Source organism: Pseudorca crassidens, chromosome 8 (assembly GCF_039906515.1).
Source record: "Pseudorca crassidens isolate mPseCra1 chromosome 8, mPseCra1.hap1, whole genome shotgun sequence".
Lineage (NCBI taxonomy): Eukaryota > Metazoa > Chordata > Mammalia > Artiodactyla > Delphinidae > Pseudorca > Pseudorca crassidens.
The window spans coordinates 88,898,840-88,919,260 of record NC_090303.1 but is presented as its reverse complement, the minus strand read 5'-3'; the positions used below and the strand labels follow the sequence as shown (position 1 = coordinate 88,919,260).

General features: G+C 43.6%; 1 protein-coding gene across 1 annotated transcript; it reads right to left on the bottom strand.

Annotated features, from left to right (window-relative positions):
- Positions 1-5,014: 5,014 nt before the first annotated feature.
- Positions 5,015-11,539, bottom strand: LOC137228728 (aldo-keto reductase family 1 member B10-like). The gene is given in 8 exon segments (XM_067745604.1): positions 5,015-5,264; positions 6,051-6,118; positions 6,286-6,344; positions 6,780-6,916; positions 7,167-7,288; positions 8,166-8,213; positions 8,215-8,313; positions 11,390-11,539. Coding segments are annotated over 8 exon segments (933 nt in total).
- Between the last annotated feature and the right edge of the window lie 8,882 nt (positions 11,540-20,421).

The following is a 20,421-nucleotide window of genomic DNA, read 5'->3' as shown; positions in this document are numbered from 1 at the left end:
ATTTCAATTTGTCCTATTACTGATAATGTTAAACTGATCACTTGATTAAGGTGGGGTGGTAGGCAGAATTTTAGGATGGCCCTATGACCTTGCCCCATGGTGTTGCTGCCATGATTTTGCTTAGTTATATGGCAAAAGGAAGATTATCTGTGGGCCTAGTCTAATCACATCAGCCCTTACAAAGCAGAGTTTTCTCTGGCTGGTAGCAAAAGGGGAAGTCAGAGAAATGGCCAAGTGTGACAGGGATTCAACTCCAGGGAGGTCTACCTTGTTGAGTTGGAGAAAACCTGTGGCAAATAACTGTGATTGGCCTCCAGGATCTGAGAGCAGCCCCCAGCTGACAGCCACAGGGAAATGGGGACCTCAGTCCTACAGCTACAAGGAACAGAACTCTGCCAACAACCTGAATGAGTTTGAAGGAAAATTCTTCCCCAAAGCCTCCTGATGAAATTCCAGCCTGGCCAACACCTTGATTTCAGTCTTGGGAGACCCTGAGCGCAGAACCCAGTTGGATCTGACTTACAGAGCTGTGAAATCGTAAGTGGATGTTGTTTCAAGCCATTTGTGATGATTTGTTACACAGCAGTAGAAAACTAATACCAGAGGTATCTGCCACCTTTCTCCACCGTAAACAAACTCTTTCCCCTTAGTAACTGTTTTAGACAGCTTGGGCTGCTATAACAAGTTACTATGGGCTAGAGGTAGCTTAAACAACAGGAATGTATTTCTCATAGTTCTGGAGGCTGCAAAGGCCAAGATCAAGGTGCCAGCAGATCTGGCACTTCCTGATTTGCAGATGGCCATCTTCTCATTGTATCTTCATATGGCACCGAGCAGAGAGAGAGAGAGAGAGAGAGAGAGAGGCCGGGGGGAGGGAGATCTCCTGTGTCTTCTTATAAGGGCACTAATCCCATTCATGAGGGTTCTACCCTCATGACCTAATCCCCTCCCCAAAATCGTACCTCCTAATACCATCACATTAGGAGTTAGAATTTCAACCTGTGAATTCCGTAACAAACATTTAATCCATAACAGTAATTAATATAATTTATGATTAGTTGTAGAGTCCTTCATAGAATCACTTCAGCATAGGTAGGTAGGTAGGCACCATGGGTTGTAACAGTTAAGAGACCTGGTTTCAGTTTTCTCATCTGAAACATCAGAATAAAAATAAAAATAAACAGACAAAAATTCCTGCTCTCATAGAGCTTACATTCTATTAGGTAGAAACAGAACAAGCAAGCAAACAACAAATAAATAAAACACATAATATGTTAGGTAAATACATGCTATGGAAAAAAGGAAAACAGAGAGGAGAAAGAGGGAGCCCCAGAGAAGATGGATTAATCTTAAATAGGGTGGGGAAAGAAGGGCTTCCTGAGAAGATGATAAATGAGCAAAGACCTGAAGACTATGAGGCAGAGAATCACTCACACTATCTGAGGGTAGATAAAGCATCCCAAGCATTGAGAATAACCCGGGCAAAGGCCCTAGGCCACAAACACAGTGGTAACCTCCAACCACCTATCGTGCGTAACTTTTAAACAATGGTCAAAGTCTTCTCCTTGGTCTTTCCATCTCTCCCTAACTGACGTGGGGCCTGACCATTTTGAACCAACAAAAGTGCTGAAAGGCAGCACTTCCCTGGAGTTGCTGGGAAAACATTTACCCTACTGACAACAAATGAGAAAAAAACAAACTGGATAGAATTTTAAATACAATGTAATCACATTCTACCCTGTAGTACACTCAGGGTGTTTGTTTTCTAAAGTTGAAAGACCAACTGAATGAAAATGACTTCAAGTAAAAATGTTTCTTTGATTTGACTTTCCCCATAGGTGTGTGAAATAACTGATTGAGTTGGATCCTTGTTATTTTTTTTAATGCTTAAAAAATGTTTAATGTTTACATCTCTGACTGTAAACATGAATTTCCTATTTTAGAAAATACGAAAATTATGTAAGAGAATAACAAACATGAAATTCACTGGTTACCACATAGAAAAAAAAAACCTGCTTACATGTTTATTTTGCTAGATAGATTTTTCTTTTATTTTAAGCTTTATTGATTTGATAATGTAGATAGCTTGTTATAATTTGCATTTTTGGTTACTAGTATGAATAACTTTTCATGTTGTTTATTGGCCAATTTTCATTCCCCAACTTTTCTTTTGACATCTTAGATTTTTCTTACTGATTTGAATAAGCTTTTTTGATTGTAAGAAAATTACTCATCTATTTTCTGTCACATTCATGGCAAATGGTTTTTTCCAAGATTCTTTACAGCCTATTATTTTTGCATGGTTTTTACGTTCAGTTTTATGTTTCACTCTTATACTCATGTGTACTCAATATTAAAGCAAAAAAAATGCCTATTTCCAACAATGTTCACTGATGAGGGTCCTTTCAAATTTTACTGGAAATTATTTTCTACAGGAGCCTCTCTCTAATCTGTACCCCTTTTAACTCTATAATGTATAGCAAAATCTCACGATAATGCAATAAGTAGGGTACAAAATTCTAGTCATGTAAAATGCAATTATTGCAAGTTAATGAATGACTAAAGCAGGCCTGAGAGGTTGGGCATTATGGGGTCTTATTGAGAAAGTTAAATCCCTCCAGGTCCCAGTTGGAGTTTGGTACCATCTGGCTGGCATTTACCAGATCTGACTTAAATACTAATGGTTCCAGTCTAGTCCTGAGACTCCCTGGGACTTGTAGGAGAGCAGCAGTGATTCCCAGATTTCCAGTTAGCTGGTACCCATCTTTCCAGCTCAATCCAAAAATACCGGGGGAGAGACATACCTGGAACACATGAGGACCCACTCCCTGGTCCCCTACTTCCCATGACAAGCTGCCTTCCTTTTCCACACCCCGCCTCACCATCCTCCCCTCCCCATCACTCCCCAACCTCTCTCCCCGTAAGAAAAGGCAAGTTCACTACATAATCACGTAATCATAGAATAGAAGGAGTTAATTTAACACACCTGTAGTGTATATCTTAGACTGGATTCAGGTTTAGCTGATGACTAGTATGGCTTTATTCCCAGCAATCCAAAACCAGTGAACAAATTTTAGGATGGATTCATTATCTTGGTTAGAATTGTGAGATTGAAGGGTCTGAGGCCTGCAAAGTTCTCATTACTTGAGATGTAAATGTGAAAAGTGAAATCAGGAAAAACTAGGAAGTTGTTTTTTAAAATATTTCTCTATATCAGCATTTTAATTCACCTCTGTTTGGTTAAATTCAAGTGAAACAAAAAACGTCATATAACTTATTAATAGGAACCTAATCTTTTTATCCTATACCTAAGCTTTTTAATTAAGGAAATCATAATCACATGAAGGAAAATTTTTTTTTAATTTTAAAAAACACCCAAAACAATCTCATAGATTATTTATGGATATATAAATAAACAGCAAAAATATAAAAATATGGATGGGAAGTGTGACACCATACTCTGTCATTTACAAGGCCCATGAGGTAGAAACAAAATGATGAACTGAGACCCCCAAGCTTGCCTTTCAGAGTGCCAGGGAAACCGCAGATATGGAAATAATTTGCTCACAGCCCCTTCTGCTGATGCCCCAGATGACTGATAGTGACCAAGAATGACAGGGCCCAGGGTCTCTCCTAGGAACTGCTGGCTCCACTGATATTTCCCACAAGGAGCCCTGGGTAAAAATGACTGTAGGAAATAAGCTTGTTGATTTTTTGATTGATACCGGACCTACTTTCTCTGTGCTAAACTCTAAACTGGCCAAAGCCTCCTCAGAGATAGTGACTGTCTCCAAAACCTCTCCAAAAGCCCTTTTGGAAGCCACTGGAGTGTCAGATAGGAGAGACTTATTTGAAGCAGTTTCCCTGTACATGCCTGAGTGTCCAATGCCTGTGCTGGGACGAGACCTCTTGAGTAAACTAAATGCAAGAGTCACTTTCTCCCAAGAAAGGATGGACATTAAGGTGCCACCAGAACAAACTTGCTCGCTTCCAGCAACATTACTATAGCTAGGAAAGACTGAGTGCCTGGAATTTCCCGAAGAGATCCTGCAGAAGGTAAGATAGGATGTTTGGGCAGATAGGAGGCCAAGAAGAGCAAAGATGGTAACACCTGTACAGGTGAAACTCCATCCAGGGTCTAAGATCCCGAACTTAAAACAATAGCCCTTAAGGGAACATGCCAGAAAGGGAATCCAGCCAGTGATATCTGCCTTCCTTGAACATAACCTCATCTGCCTCTGCCAGTCACCATACAACACTCCCATCCTACCAGTCCAGAAGCCGGGGACCCACGAATACCACTTTGTACAGGACCTGAGAGCAATAAATCAGATAGCTGAGGACATTCATCTGGTGGTAGCCAACCCCTATACCATACTTACAACTTTATCCTGGGATTTCTGCTGGCCCTACGGTTTGGGACCTACAAGGCACCTTTTATTGCACACCCTTAAGTCCCAAATCTCAGGATTTTTTGCTTTTGAATGGGATGACCCAGAGACCAAATTGAAACAGCAGTTTTGCTGGATCGTGCTTCCCCCCGGGATTCAAGAACGCCCCCACCATTTTCAGGAAAGCCCTAGCCAAAGAGCTAATGGACCTACAGTTATACGAAGGAACCTTACTTCAGTATGTAGATGATGTTTTGATTGCCAGCGAAACCAAAGATCTCCCAAGAGCCTTTGAAACTTGGTTCAGCCACTTACAACCTGGGTGGCCTTGAGCAAGTTCCTTGGCCTCCCCATTCCTGCATTTCATCTTCCGTAAAATGTGAGTAAGAGTATCTACCTCCAAGGGGTGCTTGCAGGATTCAGTGAGTAACACATACAAAAAGCATTCCGAATAGTGCTGGCACGGGGTGAATTCTCCATGCATGTTGGTTATTATTATTCTTTATCCTTTTAAATCTTCATATCCTCAAGATAGCAGAGTCCCCGTGATCAGATCAGAGGTACAGCTGTGCTCAGACCTGACAGGACCTCACCGGCTGCTCCCCCAGCCCATCCTTAGTCATTCATCTCAGCTCTGAGGTCAGCTCCCTGGCCTGAGAGATTGCAAGGTGCTGGGAAGGGGGAAAAGCCCACAGAAAACTCAGGGACAGCATGAGAGGCCTGGTGAGGGAATCTCTCCCGTCACCTCCTCCACTGAGAAAACCAGGGCCAACCAGCTGGAACCTTACCTGAAAGTTCTCAGCGATGCGTGCTGTCGTCACAGACTTGGGAATTACGACCATGTTCCTCCGGATATGGAACCGGATCAGAACCCGTGCAGAAGGGGACGTGGTGTTTCCACTTATCTACAAGGACTGCTCCCTCTACTTTTTTTTCAGAAAAATAAAACATCTCTGCCACTCACTGTATCTTTAGTACAACAGCTAGTATTGACTGAGCACTTTATATAATTATCAGAAGCTTGTCAGTCCTCTGCCAGTATCTCCCTTAATCCTCACAACAACTCCATAACCTTCCTTTTTTATTTTATTTTATTTATTTATTATTATTATTTTTTTTTTTGCGGTACGCGGGCCTCTCACTGTTGTGGCCTCTCCCGTTGCACAGCACAGGCTCCGGACGCGCAGGCTCAGCGGCCATGGCTCACGGGCCCAGCCGCTCTGCGGCATGTGGGATCTTCCCAGACCGGGGCACAAACCCGTGTCCCCTGCATCGGCAAGTGGACTCTCAACCACTGCACCACCAGGGAGGCCCTCATAACCTTCCTTTTTTAAAAATAAGGAAAGTGGCTTGGGACAGTGTTTGGGGTCATGAGGCTGATAAGTAGTGGAACTGGGATCTGAACCCAGATCTTTTGGCTGTATAGCCATGCTCTTCTTCCTGGACAACAGGACTCAACAGAAGCCGTTAGATGCCATCCTTGTTTCAGTGATAACCATGGGATTTCCTGGAGTTCCAAACAAACAGGCTTTCAAGGAAGGGCCTCAGTGGGCTTCCTTTCCTGTTTTTTTCGCCTTCAAGGAGTTAAATGAAGACAGCACAAGGAATAAAACACAAGACTGATCTGCTGGACGGAAAAGAAACTATATACCTTGTACCTGGGCTGTGGATTTTTTGTGCTTTGCAGCAATCTCCTTAATCTTGGGATCCTCCAGTAGGGACGAGTCCTAGATTAAGGACCCTTGGCCCTAGAGGGAGAAAGATGGCTGGTGTGAATAATCACCATGGTTACCATATGTAAATAAATATTACTCCAGCGATGGTCCCAAGGCTGATCATCAGTCTTCTCCACGTGGGAGACAAGGCAGCAGGATTTGAAAGCTTCATGTCTTACCCATGGGCTTTGAAGTGTCAGTAATTTTGCAAAGGTTGATCCAGTGCTGGGTGGCTGAACTGGAGTAATTCCAGAGGGTCAGGCATGTTGCTGTTTTTTGTAAAGTTACCATATTTTCCCCACTGTTTGAGTATGCCAGGCACATTGCATTACATGTATTTTTCTTTCTGATGGCTTTTTCAAAAATATATATCTTTATTGGAGTATAATTTTTTGGAGTATTATTTTTTCCAATAATCTTTATTGGAGTATAATTTTATACTCTTTATTGGAGTATAGTGTTGTGTTAGTTTCTGCTGTACAACAAAGTGAATCAGCTATATGTATACATATATCCCCATATCCCCTCCCTCTTGAGCCTCCCTCCCACCCTCCCTAATCCACCCCTCTAGGTCACCACAAAGCATCGAGCTGATCTCCCTGTGCTAAGCAACAGCTTCCCACTAGCCATCTGATGGCTTTTCTTAAAGAATGTCAAGAGAAAGATCAAATGCCTCGCCCAGGTCTATCTGGAGAGCCCAGAGGGCTGTAAGCCATGACAGTGATGCCCTTAGACTGGCAGTACTGGATCAATTTCTCCTGCCTGAGGTATAGGTGACACTCAATCTGTAAAAGGGAACAATCCTCATCACTAGGAAAGTCCACCTGCTTTTTGAGCTGCTCATGGGGAGTTCTACACACAATAAGAGACTGTCAAGCAGAAGCCAAACACTGCCCCCTGCTAGCCTGGCTAAACCAGACCCCAAGAGCTGTCTCACATGACCAACGAAGTACCTGATGACTGACCTTCAAATGAGACTCAGTGCAAAGCACTGAACTTGCCTCCAGATGTTTAAGAAGTAATAGCGCAGGACCCTTACCCTTTACTAAACAGAATTTACCTGGTAAGCACTGGTTTGTATTTCAGTCTAGGTTTGTTCAAGAGCCTTTCAATCTGGAAGTGGTTGAAGTTGGAGATCCCAATGTTTTTCACCAGCCCCTCGTCCACCAGTTCCTCCATGGCCTGTCATAGAAAGGGACACCTTTGGGCAGTGCTAGAGGGACCCCAGGGATCCTGGCTTGGCTTAGTCCTCTCTGGGACAGGAGTACATGGTACAGGATCCACTGTCGTAAGGATTAACCAAAGCGTGAAGAGGAATTTTCCATTCAGCCCATGGAGAGAGAGGAAAGCAGGAGGAAAGCCTTTTCAATAACATTTTGTAACTTGCCTTTTACTAGACTGAACTAAAATGAAATTCATATATGACAATAAAAAACGCTCCCACCATTTTCCAAAATACCTGCTGGCTGAGAACGTCTGGGCCACAACCATTGAGACCACAGTGCTGAAAGGTGGAGCTTTAGGGCTTCCCTGGTGGCACAGTGGTAGAGAGTCCACCTGCCGATGCAGGGGACACGGGTTCGTGCCCCGGTCTGGGAAGATCCCACATACCGCGGAGCGGCTGGGCCCATGAGCCATGGCCACTGAGCCTGCGCGTCCAGAGCCTGTTCTCCGCAACGGCAGAGGCCACAGCAGTGAGAGGCCCGCGAACCGCAAAAAAAAAAAAAAAAAAAGGTGGAGCTTCAGGATCCATTTCTGACTGCAGCCTTAGCTTTTAACTGCCACGGGGCAGATGGAGCCCACTGATGGGGAATGGGGATGCTAAGGGCACTGCCATGGCTCAATGGAGCCATCCCCACAAAGGGAAAACCCAGTCGAGATGGGTAAGGTAGAAGCGTCTCTGCACACCAATACTGAGCTAGAGTGTGGAGGTTTGTATCCAGGGATGTTATAAAGGCAGCGGGGGAAATGACCAGAGTACTTAGAGCAAAGGCTGGCAGAGTTCCGGGTGCTGACCAAATCCAATACTTCTGCCTGCCTTGAAGTGCAGTCCTCCCACCTCCTGCTTCACAACCTTCTCTCAGATCTTCTCTTGGATGGCTTCCCCCCACCTCATGCTCATTCTCGTAGGCATAAGCACAGTCCAAGTGGCGACATCCTATGTCAGTGGCCACTTTCACAGCCTCTCTGACTTTGCCTGGGGTAGACTGGAAGGAAGAAGAAAAGACCATCATAGACTCTTATCCCCAGACCACCTTCAACAGGCTCTCCTATACAGCCCAGCTTCTCCAAACCAAGGTTTCCCTGGGGTCCCCTTTTCCAGGGGACACCTGGGAAGAAAACGTGCTTTGGAAAACTTTTCAAAAGAGAAGGAAGGAAAGTGAATTAACTTTATGATTATAGCCTCATGTCGTATCCTAGCTCAAGCCCACTCCCTTCTAATCCAGGTTCACCCTCCAGCCGGGAGCTGTCTCCAGGTGTGTGGAAGAGACTGCAACCTCTTTCTAATGACCAGGCTGAAGACTGGATTTTGAAGTAACTCAAAGGAATCTTCAGAGAGAGAAAATGGTCATTACTGCATAAATCCAGGTTCATCGCATACTAGGTGTGTGGCCTGAGCAGATTACTTAACTTCTCTAAACCTAGTCTACAAAATGGGAATAATAACAATAGCACCTGCCTCATGAGGTCACTGTGTTAAGGGCCACAATGAATGTCAAGTTTGCAGCACAGCACTGGGCACACACCTAAGAGTCAATGGATGCAAGGCATTATATAACTGTTGTTTCAGAAAAAGGAGAAATAGAAAACCTTGTAAGAATGGGGTTTATTCCTCCCCCTGACCCCTGCAAGGCAAGAAAGAAAGAGAGGAAGAGAGGAAGAAAGAGAGAAAGGAAGAAAGGAAGGAAGAAAAAGAAAGAAAGGAAGGAAGGAAGAAAAGAAAGAAAGAGAAAGGAGGGAGGGGAGGAAGGAAGGGAGGGAGGAAGGGCATTAAAAATACCACATTCTGTCTAACCTAGCAAAGGCAAACTGAAAAACACTTAATACTGATCTTTCACAAAATCTTTTTCAAACCTCTTCTTTCATCATGAAATAATAAACGCATTCAGAAGCATCCCTGGGCACTTCCCTGGTGGTCCAGTGGTTAAGAATCCACCTACCAATGCAGGGGATGTGAGTTCCATCCCTGGTTGGGGAATTAAGATCCCACATGCTGTGGGGCAAGTAAGCCCAAACACTCTAGAGCCCACGCTCCAGAACCAGGAGCCCACGCACCACGACCTGCATGCCCCAACTAAGACCCAAAGCAGCCAGATAAATACATAAAAATAAAAGAAAGAAGCATCCCTGGATGCCCCTCCCAATCCCTACACCCTGCTTTACCTTCACTGGTAAACACATAAGCCTTAAAAATTACATCATCCCTACACCTTGAAAATGTTTCACTTCATAATCCTTACATCTAATTCTGAAATTCTGAACATAATTTTTTGGGTAAACTTTTTATTTATTTATTCCAATGAAAAATCATTTATTAGAGTAGATCCAGTATTGCTTTGTAGGGCTAGAAGAAGAAATATTGACAAAGCATAGTTGAACCTAGTAATCCAACTTCTAAGTTGTCTTTTAAAAAGTCATTATTGTACAAAAATAAAGACCAAAAGTATATGGTATCTTTGATGAATACTTAGTATCAAATACTTGGCATCACATTGATTATATCTTTATACAATACTGCTTTGAGTGCTATATTCTTTTTTTTTCGAAGTTTTGAATTTTATTTTTTTATACAGCAGGTTCTTATTAGTTATCCATTTTATACATATTAGTGTATATGTGTCAATCCCAATCTCCCAGTTCATCTAGCTTTTTATTTTTTCAGATTAGTGGGGGTTTTAAAATAAATTTATTTATTTATTTTTCTATTTTTGGCTGTGTTGGGTCTTCCTCACTGTGCGCCGGCTTTCTCTAGTTGCCGCGAGCTGAAGCTACTCTTGATTGCGGTGCGTGGGCTTCTCACCGCGGTGATTTATGGGCTCTAGGCGCGCGGGCTTCGGTAGTTGTGGCTCACGGGCTCTAGAGCGCAGGCTCAGTAGTTGTGGCGCACGGGCTTAATTACTCTGTGGCATGTGGAATCTTCCTGGACCAGGGCTCAAACCCATGTCCCCTGCATTGGCAGGCGGGTTCTTAACCACTGCGTCACCAGGGAAGTCCCCTTTCTGGGTAAATTTAGACGAGGTGAGCAGATTCACTGGAGATCTCAAGTAATTATTTGTCACATCTGTGTCAAAGTCAAAGCTCTGATTTGGAGAAAAGCAGCCCTGTTCAAGCAAGAGAAGCTGGGATGAATCAAGCTGGAATTAATCTGCTCGCCCAGATTATCCGAGAGAGCTTCCTGAGAATGACGCAGTCCTGGGACTAGGAGGGAGCCTACCTTCAAACCCAGGAGAGGAGATGAGAAAACCAGGTGCAGAGAAGGACGGAGTCAGAGGAGAAAGACTCAACAGAGGGACAATAGGGAAGAAGGTAAGTAGAGAACTGGAACCAGTTAGGATGGCGCCATCACGGACGGAAGTGAGAGCGAAGGCAGTTAGAAAGTGATGGGAAGACATTTTAAGCCTATCCTAAGACAGGCTCCGCAGTCTGCTTCCCTGAGCACTCGGAGTGCCTTTCTGGGTTCTGCCAGCTCACTCTAGCAACACTTGGGGAACCCGAGCTCCCCGACTCCCAGCCCAGGCGCCTCTCTCTCTGGGACCACGCTCCCTGTGGTCACAGCCTTCTCAGACTCTACTATGCTCTGGAGATCGTTAAAGAGCAGGTTCCAACTCAGTAGCCTGGGGTGGGGTCTCAGCTTCTGATTCTCAACACTCCCAGGGACTGCTGATGCTGCCTGGGCAGCCTCCTGAGCCCTCCCAGCCCCTCCTCCCAACCCCCCAGGCCACAGCAGCCAACCCAGGGCCCTCTAAGTGTCCCAGAGCCAGGGGGAGTTGAGAGGGAACGGCTGCTGAGAGAGAAAGTGCCCAGGAAAGCAAGTGTGTTTTTGAGTCCCCAAACTGCTTAAAACTTGATACTTGCTAGCAAAGCTCTCACCACTGCTGGAAAAAGCCAGTCTTGGAGCTTTGCAGCCTGAATCAGCCCTGAGAAAGCAAAGCAACCTCGGTCCTGCCTCCAGGGCCCAACATTTACCTCTCCAAACCCTCGCCTCTGAGCTTTCCCTACTGACAGGAGAAAATGTCCAAAGCCCCTGGAGGGAAGTAGGTGTCCAAATCCTTGCATACATACCTTCCAGGTGCCCAGGCCCAAGTTGGCCTTAGTACTGAGCTCCACAACGGTGGCCACGGTGAGTGAGCAGATTCGTTGTCTTCTGCCCCGCTTAATGGTGCTGACTCTGGCTGCAGAGGGAGGAGCTAGAGGCTGGGGGTGGGCAGACATTTCCAACCCTGGAAAGAACAGGAAAGCCCTTTCAGCCTTTTGTAATATTGATTCATGTGAATGAACTTCACATATTGCAACCTTGTGTCCAGTTCTCCCTGATTCAAAATGCATGGATTATTTTATGAGAGTGACACTTAGAGATTTTATCCATTTTTCTTTTCTTTTGCTAGTTTAATAAATGGAAAATAAAAAAGGTGCATGTATTTTAATTTGTTCCTATCTAATTGCTCAACAGTTGCAAATTTTTTCCCTCAGAACATGGAAATTACAGAAGTATAAGAATATGTTTATCTGTTAACCACCTGGACAGGATGCTAACACTCTTCATATATTTATTTAGTGATTCTTGTCACTTCCTTAAAGAAAAAAAGCTTTGTGATAACAAAATGATATATGCTCATTATAGTAAAACTAGAAAATGTAGATTATAAGCAAGGAAATATTAATCATCTATATTCTCACCACTCATGATACCATTACAAGAGTGCTGTTTCTGTGCATATATATACAGGGAAAAGAGGAAGGGGCTACGTGCTGAGGCTCATGGGATGTGTGATCAGCTTCTGATAGGTTGGTGGTGAGGAAGTCGGGAGTCAACATCATCAACCTTATTGGTTCCAGCCGGTCTGGGGTCTGTCTCCATGCTTGTGAGCAGCATACAGTTAACTTCTTATACTTGATGGGGGTTTCAATATCTGGAATAGAGCTTGAAGGACATGGCTCAGGACATTATCTATAGCCTTTGCAGAGGAACTAAAGGTCCTTGACTTTGTTAAATGGTTAAACTATTATTATTTTTTCTTGCTTGACTATTTTCCTCTCTGCATTTTCTCACTTCTCTGATTAAATTTATTCTTTGCCTAAGTTCTTCTACTGACAAGGGACAGGCAGAGGACTTGCGGGGAGGTCAGTTCCAAGAAGGCCCCATAGGGTCCTGCTCAGTTACACATATAGTTTTAAACTTAGGACCACAAAATACACTTTTCTATACATTCATAAATGCTCTTCTTAAAATTGTTTTTACATCAACCATTTTTAGTTGTTGTAAAAAATTCTGTTTTATGGTTATAAGGTACTCAATCATTCTCCCTATTCTTAGACATTTAGTTTATTTCTAGTTTGTTTCTATTATAAATAATATTTCAAGGAATAGCATTGTGAGTAAAGCACTGGACACATTTTGATTAATTTTAGGCTTGTTCTCCAGAAGCAGGATTATGTGGTCAAGGGAAATTTGTTTTAGTTTATCATGTGAAATGTGGTTCAGAATTGAGGGTTTTTTTTGTATTACTGTTTATAGAATAACACACCTTACTGTTTGTGATGTTTCAGTAATTATTTACAACTTTCATTTTTTTAATATTATGTTCTTTGTAAAATATAAAAAGAAAAATCAGTGGAGAATGAAGAATAGATTAAGTAAGAAAATAAAACCCATCCATAGTCCCACATTTAGAGGTGATTATTGTTAATATCTTCAGGCATCTGTGGATACCCTATTGAGTTGGGACATCCTAAAGCAGAGGAGAACTGTGCCTCGTTTCCCGGGGTGAGGCTGTGGGGAAGACACCAAGTCTAGGATGGAATCTCCTGGTTCCCAAAGCTGTTGGATCGCCACGACCACAGGAGGTGTCCAGGTGAGTGGGCCTGAGGTAGTCTCAGGGTGTCCCATTGGTAGAACAGCCGGGTTACTGACGTCCACTGGCAAAGTTGGCTGAAAGGAAGTGTAACCGAGCAAGTGGGGCTGTTGCCCTGTGTGACAGCAAGACCAAAAGAGGCAAAGGTCTTTTGCAGAAGGAGAAAGGCTTTATTGCAGGGCAGCCCAGTGAGGAGACAGAAGGCATAGCTCAGCTCTGTCTCCCCAGTGGGCTTTTGAGTGGGGTATTTATCGTGGAAGTAGGGAGTAAGACAGGGAGGGGGCTCGGAAACGATTGGTGGAAAGTTAAGAGGAAGTTTCAGGAGTCCTCTGTGCAGGTGTGAATGTCCTTCATGTCTCTTCATGAGTGGCATGTGCAATATCGGAAGAGTTCCATACGTTACGCTTGGTAGCTTTTCGGCATATGATGTCCAAAGTTCGTGATCAATCATTCTAGTCCCTCAGTGTGCCTGTGTGATGCTCAGTGGCAGGGGCTGTTAGTGTTTCCATACCTGGTTTCCCTGGTACTCTGCAAGACAAGCTTGGGGGCCTCTGTTAATTATTTTGTTGCTACCTTACAGGCCTTGGGTGTGTAAGTTACAGGGTAAGGTTTCTGAAGGAGTGTTGGATCAAACATCTATTTTCTCATAGTTTGTGCGGGTTGATGACTTACAATGATCCATGACCAGCAACCCAGACGTCCAAACTATTCAACTATTCAACGTGAATATTCACGTATTCAACTTTGTAATTAAGGAAAAATGAGTCATCGAGAGCATAAGAGAAAACATATTTGGGGAAAAGATTGCCAGAACAGGAGAAGGCTCTCAAGCTTCATTTCTGCTTCCCAGAAAACCATGTTCTCATGAAAAGGGGTCCTCAGGCATGGGGTTCCCAACAGTATAGGAGGAAACCAACTGTATTGGATTCCTGAGCTTTTGTCTTTGTTTCCATAAAAAATACACATTTCTAAATATCAGTTTATGTTTTCTCATTCGTGTGCTTCTGGGGGGTCAGGTGCATGAACTGACCTCATGGAATATGAACATCATTGTTTCATACAAAGTCCTCTTTGTCTGTTGGATTTACATATTTATCCTGTTTTATTTCTATTGCTCATGCAGGACATCATGCTAATATATTTGGTCAATGCTTTCATAACGCTTATTGGTATGAAGTGTGCCTGTGTTTGGAGTTTATATAAACAGTGCTGTGTTATGCACATTTAGTCCACATACTCCACACGGTGCTCCGCCCTGTGCATTCACCACGTTGTGCCTGCAAACTCCATCTTTATCCAGGTAAAGACACCCTTTCTTCTCAAGGAGGAAGACAGCCCAAATGGTAGACAATCCCCTGAGAAAGTCTGTCAGGCAAGGGAGAAATCAGATAGAAGAGGAACCACCCTGGAGAAGGAGAGAAGGAGAGGAGGGATGCGGTCAGCATGATGCCGAGTGCTTTTGTGCAATTTTCCCATTTAACATCCAAAGTAACTTTACTGACTAGACACCATTATCAACCTCCTATGATAGAGGAGGGGGCTCAGAGAGGTTAGGTAAACCGTTCAGGTCAGTCAGTTTATCTGAGGGGACAGTTTGTCACCTTAAAAGTCACACAATTAATAAGTAAAAGATCTTTGCTATAGACCCAGATTAGGCTTTTTCTAGAGCAGTGTTTCTCGACCTTAGCTGTACAGTAGCATCACCTGGAAGCTTCTAACTGCAGACGCCTGTGACCTCCCACCTACACGCGCCCACACTCACCCAAGACATTCAGATTTAACTGGACTCAGGTAGAGCCCAGACACTGCCTTTTTTTTTTTTTTTTTAGCCTTAAGTATTAGTAGATATTTGGTTGAAGTTTAGCATACCCTTCAAGACGAGTGCTCAGGACCTGGGCATAGGCTGATGAATCTCACACAGTGAATGCTCCCACGTAACCACACCCACAGCAAGCAACTGAACATTACAGACACAGAAGCCCCTCACGCCACCTCCCCAGACCCTCAAGGACAACCATTCTCTGGACTTCTAACACCATAGAGCAGTTGTGCCTCGTTTTGAACTTTACTTACATGTTTCAGTGGAACCGTCCGTTGTGCATTCTTGTGTGTCTGGCCCCTTTCATTGAAAAGTATGCTTGTGAGATTCATCCATGTTGCTGGATGAAGTTGTAGTTTGTTTATTCCTATTGTTGTGTCGTATTCCACTCTATGACATCTTGTTCCACGATTGATAAGCATTAGGATTTTTCCAGTTTGGGGGTATTATGAAGTAGTGATGCTTTAAACAGTCTTGTATATATCTTTTGGTGAATATTTCTGGTGGATATTTACATGGGATTGGAATTGCTAAGTCTGAGGGTAAAACACTGGCATTGTAAGAAGCTCCCTGGGGGATCCTAAGGTGCCCAAAAAATGGAGAAACCCTTCTCTCCGCTAGAGATTATACCTTGAGCACCATGAAGGTACAGTAAGTTCCCTACATACGAACCTTCAAGCTGTGAACTTTCAAAGATGCAAACGTGGAGCTTACTAATGAAGACCTGATGGAACTGGAGGCCCAGAGAAAGGATGAAGAGAGACAAGAGAAAGAAGTAACTGAAGAACCGAAGAGATTCACAACGCAGGAAATGGCAAGGGGATTTTCTTTATTTGAGGAGGCACTGTTAGTTTCTGAGGCACAGCACCTGAACATAGAACAGTACACGAAGGTTGCAGCAGCTGTTTAGAATGCAATGCGGTCCTACTGTGTTGTCCGTGGCGAGAAAAAACCAGCTACTACCCAGACATCACTGGATCGTTTTTTCAAGAGGGTAGATAGAATTGAATCCAGCAAGGAACCAGAACCTGTGCCATCCACGTCAGGCGTGAGTGAAATTGCACCTTGCCCTCCGTCTCCTATTGCTGACGATCCTTCAGCTCTGCCATCTCCCACCTCCTCTCCCTCCTCCAGTCAGTAACTCTTCTTGCCTGTTCACTCGATGCCAGCCCCTGGATGCCAGCTGTTATACTGTACTACTGTACTTTTCAAGGTACTGTACTGGAAGATTAACAATGTTTTATTTTTTGTGTTTGTTTTTGTGTATTATTTGGGTGAAAATTATTATAAACCTATTACAGTACAGTACTGTATAGCCGATTGTGTTAGTTGGGTGCCTAGGCTAACTTAGTTAGACTTACGAACAGATTGGACTTACAAACGCGCTCTCTGAATGGAACTTCTTAGTATGTTGGGGACTTACTGTATTTCTTACAATACGATCTACCAGTCACTGGCACCTAAACCAACTCAAATTCTTGTTAAAAATGAAGATTCCTGCATCCACTGAACCAAAATGGGGAAGGGGGATGTGGTCCTTGGGAATCTACCTTTTTAACAAGGTGATTCTTACACACATCTAAGCTGGAGAACCACTGTATTATATCATATTGCAAAGAAGTCAGATCAGACCCAGTAGTATTTCTCGACCCAAGATCTTTTGAAACTGATGAAAATGCAGCAACTAAATGGAATGATGGTTTTAATTGCCTTCAGTGAGGATTTATGGGTAAGACCTACTCCTCTCAGGCATTGTTAATTTTGAAAGTTTGCTACAAGAATGGAGATAGGGCTTCCCTGGTGGCGCAGTGGTTGAGAGTCCGCCTGCCGATGCAGGGGACACGGGTTCGTGCCCTGGTCCGGGAAGATCCCACATGCTGCGGAGCGGCTGGGCCTGTGAGCCATGGCCGCTGAGCCTGTGCGTCCAGAGCCTGTGCTCCGCAACGGGAGAGGCCACAACAGTGAGAGGCCCGCAAAACAAACAAACAAAAGAATGGAGATAAAAACGTTTATAAACTTTTGTCGCTCATGAAAGCACTCTTTGGTTGGATTGCTTATCTCTGGGGCTGATAAAATAGGCTTCATTTACTCACATAAAATGAGAGGCATGAGATGGGTCTAAGTCAAGGCCGTAGAAATCTTATCTGTGATGGACAAAGAACACATGCAGGTTTTCTGCCAGGAATGTGTGAAACACAAACAACCACCAGAAGTGCTTTCCAGGCCTGTTTAGTCTCTACCCAGCCAGAGAGGAGTCTTTCCCTCTGGCATCCCCACACCCTGAGAACAGGACTCTTCTGTCTCAGCTGGTCTCTGCTTCCAGAAATCCAGCTCCCACCTGGCGGTTCCTTTGTAATTGGTACTTAATGCCTTAGTTCCTCTGAGCCCAGCTTCCTATCCTACACAGAAAATACTGTAGCTTCCCAACCAGCCCCATTCCACTCCCACTCATGCAGTTTCTAATTTGCTTTTTACTTTTTTTCCAGTAGGCTGTTTGCCCAGGCTTCTTCAAGAACAACCCCAGGCCCCTCCTTTTCTTAACATCCCAGCTCTGTGTGAAGGTCTTAGCTCATTTCCAGTTGAGCCCCAGCCATAGAGCAGGCCCACACCCAAATTCACTGGGTATTATGTTTCACGCCCACACAGCAAGGACCTTAGTATAACATTTGTGGGCCCTGGACACTTGTGTGTTTATGAGCCCCTTCTCCCATCGTATATTTTAAAGTATATTTTATGACTGAGGTGGTATAAAGCCTGGATTTATGGTTATATTGGGCTGGCCGAAAAGTTCGTTCGGGTTTTTCTGTAACATCTTAAGTGAAGATGTTACAGAAAAACCCAGCCCAATATATGTATTATTATATTCATGTTTTCCTCCTGAGTTTTAAAGAAATTAAAACATCTTTGTGGGTCCCTAAAAAATATCATGGGCCCTAGACCCTGTGCCTGCTGGGCCTCATGGATATGTGGGCCCTGCACATAGCCCGTTTCAAGATGGGACAGCCTCATCCTTTTCTTATGACATTTTTTTTTTCATTAATAGGGTTCATTTTGGGGGGAAGTTTTAGGTTTACAGAAATTATCCATACATTATTATTAACTAAAGTCCATAGTTTATATTAAGGTTCACTCTTTACGTTGTACGTTCTATGGGTTTTGACAAATATATAACGACACGTATCCATCATTAAAATACCATACAAAGTATTTTCACTGCCCTAAAATTCCTCTGTGCTCTGCCCATTCATCCCTACCCCTTTCCCCTCCAACCCCTGACAATCACTGATCTCTTTACTATCTCCATAGTTTTACCTCTTCCATAATGTCATATGGTAGGAATCATACAGTGTGCAGCCTTTTCAGGTTGGCTACTTTCACTTAGAAATACTCATTTAAGTTTCCCCCATGTCTTTTCATGGCTTGAAAGCTCATTTCTTTCTTTGCCAGTATCCATCGTATGGGTATATCACAGTTTGCTTACCCATTCACCTATTGAATAACATCCTGGTTGCTTCCAAGTTTTGGTAATTCTAAATAAAGCTGCTGTAAACATTCATGTGCAGGTTTTTGTGTGGACATAAGTTTTCAGCTCATTTGGGCAAATACCAAGGAGCAAAATTGCTGGGTCATATGGAAATAGTATGTTTGGTTTTATTCTTATGATTTTTTTTTTCCTGAAACCTTGCATTTACTTCTTAAACACCCAGCGCACCTGTCCAAGGTATCAAAACACCCGCTGTGATTTTCTCTGAAAAGTATGTGCTTGCTCCCACAATGAGAAGGCTTTCCCCTCAGCCCCAGCATTCCTTTTCGACTCCATCCTGCTGACAAGTCCATGGGGCTTCTAACTACATGGCCTCTTTATTGCTGTCTGGGGGATGCTATTTCACTGATGAAAACAGGGGAGAAACAAGATCTAAAGGGCCCATTTCTGTTCAGTCAGGTTTTTGCCAACAGACCTGAATTAAGTTTCAGAGCCCTAGATCACATAGAAGTGCAATAGAAATTTCTATTTGTTCATGGTAAGGCAACAAAGTCAGTACAACTGGAAGTTGGAAAGGTGGACTTCTTTTGTGTAAAAGGATCTCAGCTAGAGGAGAGAGAGAGAAAGGGAGGGAGAGAGGGAGGAAGGAAGGAGGGGAGAAAGGGACTCTTCTTGCCTTGTGATTGTTTCCACTGTGAAATGGGGTCTAGAAGAGGAGAGGGGAATAGCAGTGCATCAGTGCCGAAGGTTGCAATTCCAGGCTTAGTTGCAAGATGGCCAAATCGTGATCTAAGTCAGCTGTGACTAGTTGGGTAGGCAGCAATACAGAGGACATGACAGAGACTCATGGCACGGCACAGCATAGATTTCAGCCTGTAGGTAGGGGGGTCTTCTGTCTTTGTGTTCTCTCTTGTTTGTGAGTTGGCTTTGATTGACTCTTGAAGTGAACATTAACCTCTAGACTGTGGATTATGACATAGCTCATTGGAGTCAATTGGCATGATATTTGCACCTATGAACGGAAAATCTTCAGACTCCATTAATGTTTGTTAAATTATCTACTTCAATATCAGGTAACATATGCATGTCTCATAAACCCACTGTGGCCACTGGGTTTTAGTAAAATCTCGTGAATCCACGTAGGGGCATCTTACCGTCCCAGCACATAATGATGACATGGCAATGCAAGTATTATTGAATTAGTAAATTCTTTGTGACTCACAGAATACAGAAAGGTGTGTGATCCCTCCTAATATTTCTTCTAGAACCACTTAAACTGTGAGCCAGTGAGAAGGGAGATCTTTATTGGACAGCTGGGGTTAGGAAGGTGTATCAGCTGTTTCTTCGTCAAATATGAGCTCGTTATAACAACAGCCATTTATTTGCTCATGATTTTGTGGGTTGGCAACTTGGGCTGAAATCCGTCAGCAATCCCGTCTCTGCTCCACGTGGTGTCAACTGGGCTCACTCACGTGTTCAGCTTCATTTGGCTGCGGGCTGCCAGCGATGACGGCCGAGACCCCCCTCCACACATCCGTCATCCTCCAGGAGGCTAACTTGCACTTGTTCACGAGACAGCAGCATTTTAGGACCTATTCTTAGAACATCTGCCGTGTTAATTCCGCCACGTTCTATCAGTCAAAGCAGGTCACGGGGCCAACACAGATTCAAGATGTGGGAACACAAACTCCACTGCTTGTTGAGAGTTGTTACAGAGAATTTGTGGCTAGTTTTGATCAACGCCAGGAGGTTTAGTAAGAGCTTTGATTAGGTACTTTCCAGCTTCATGGTTTTATACTTTTAAGAAACTGAAGTTCTCTTTTATCTGGTCTGAGGAATATGTGTTTATAATAAGTTTTACTTTGTGTAAAATAAATACAAGTTAAGAGAAAATTATTTTATAGAAGAATGAGTGAGGGGCAGTGACCATTTTTCACCC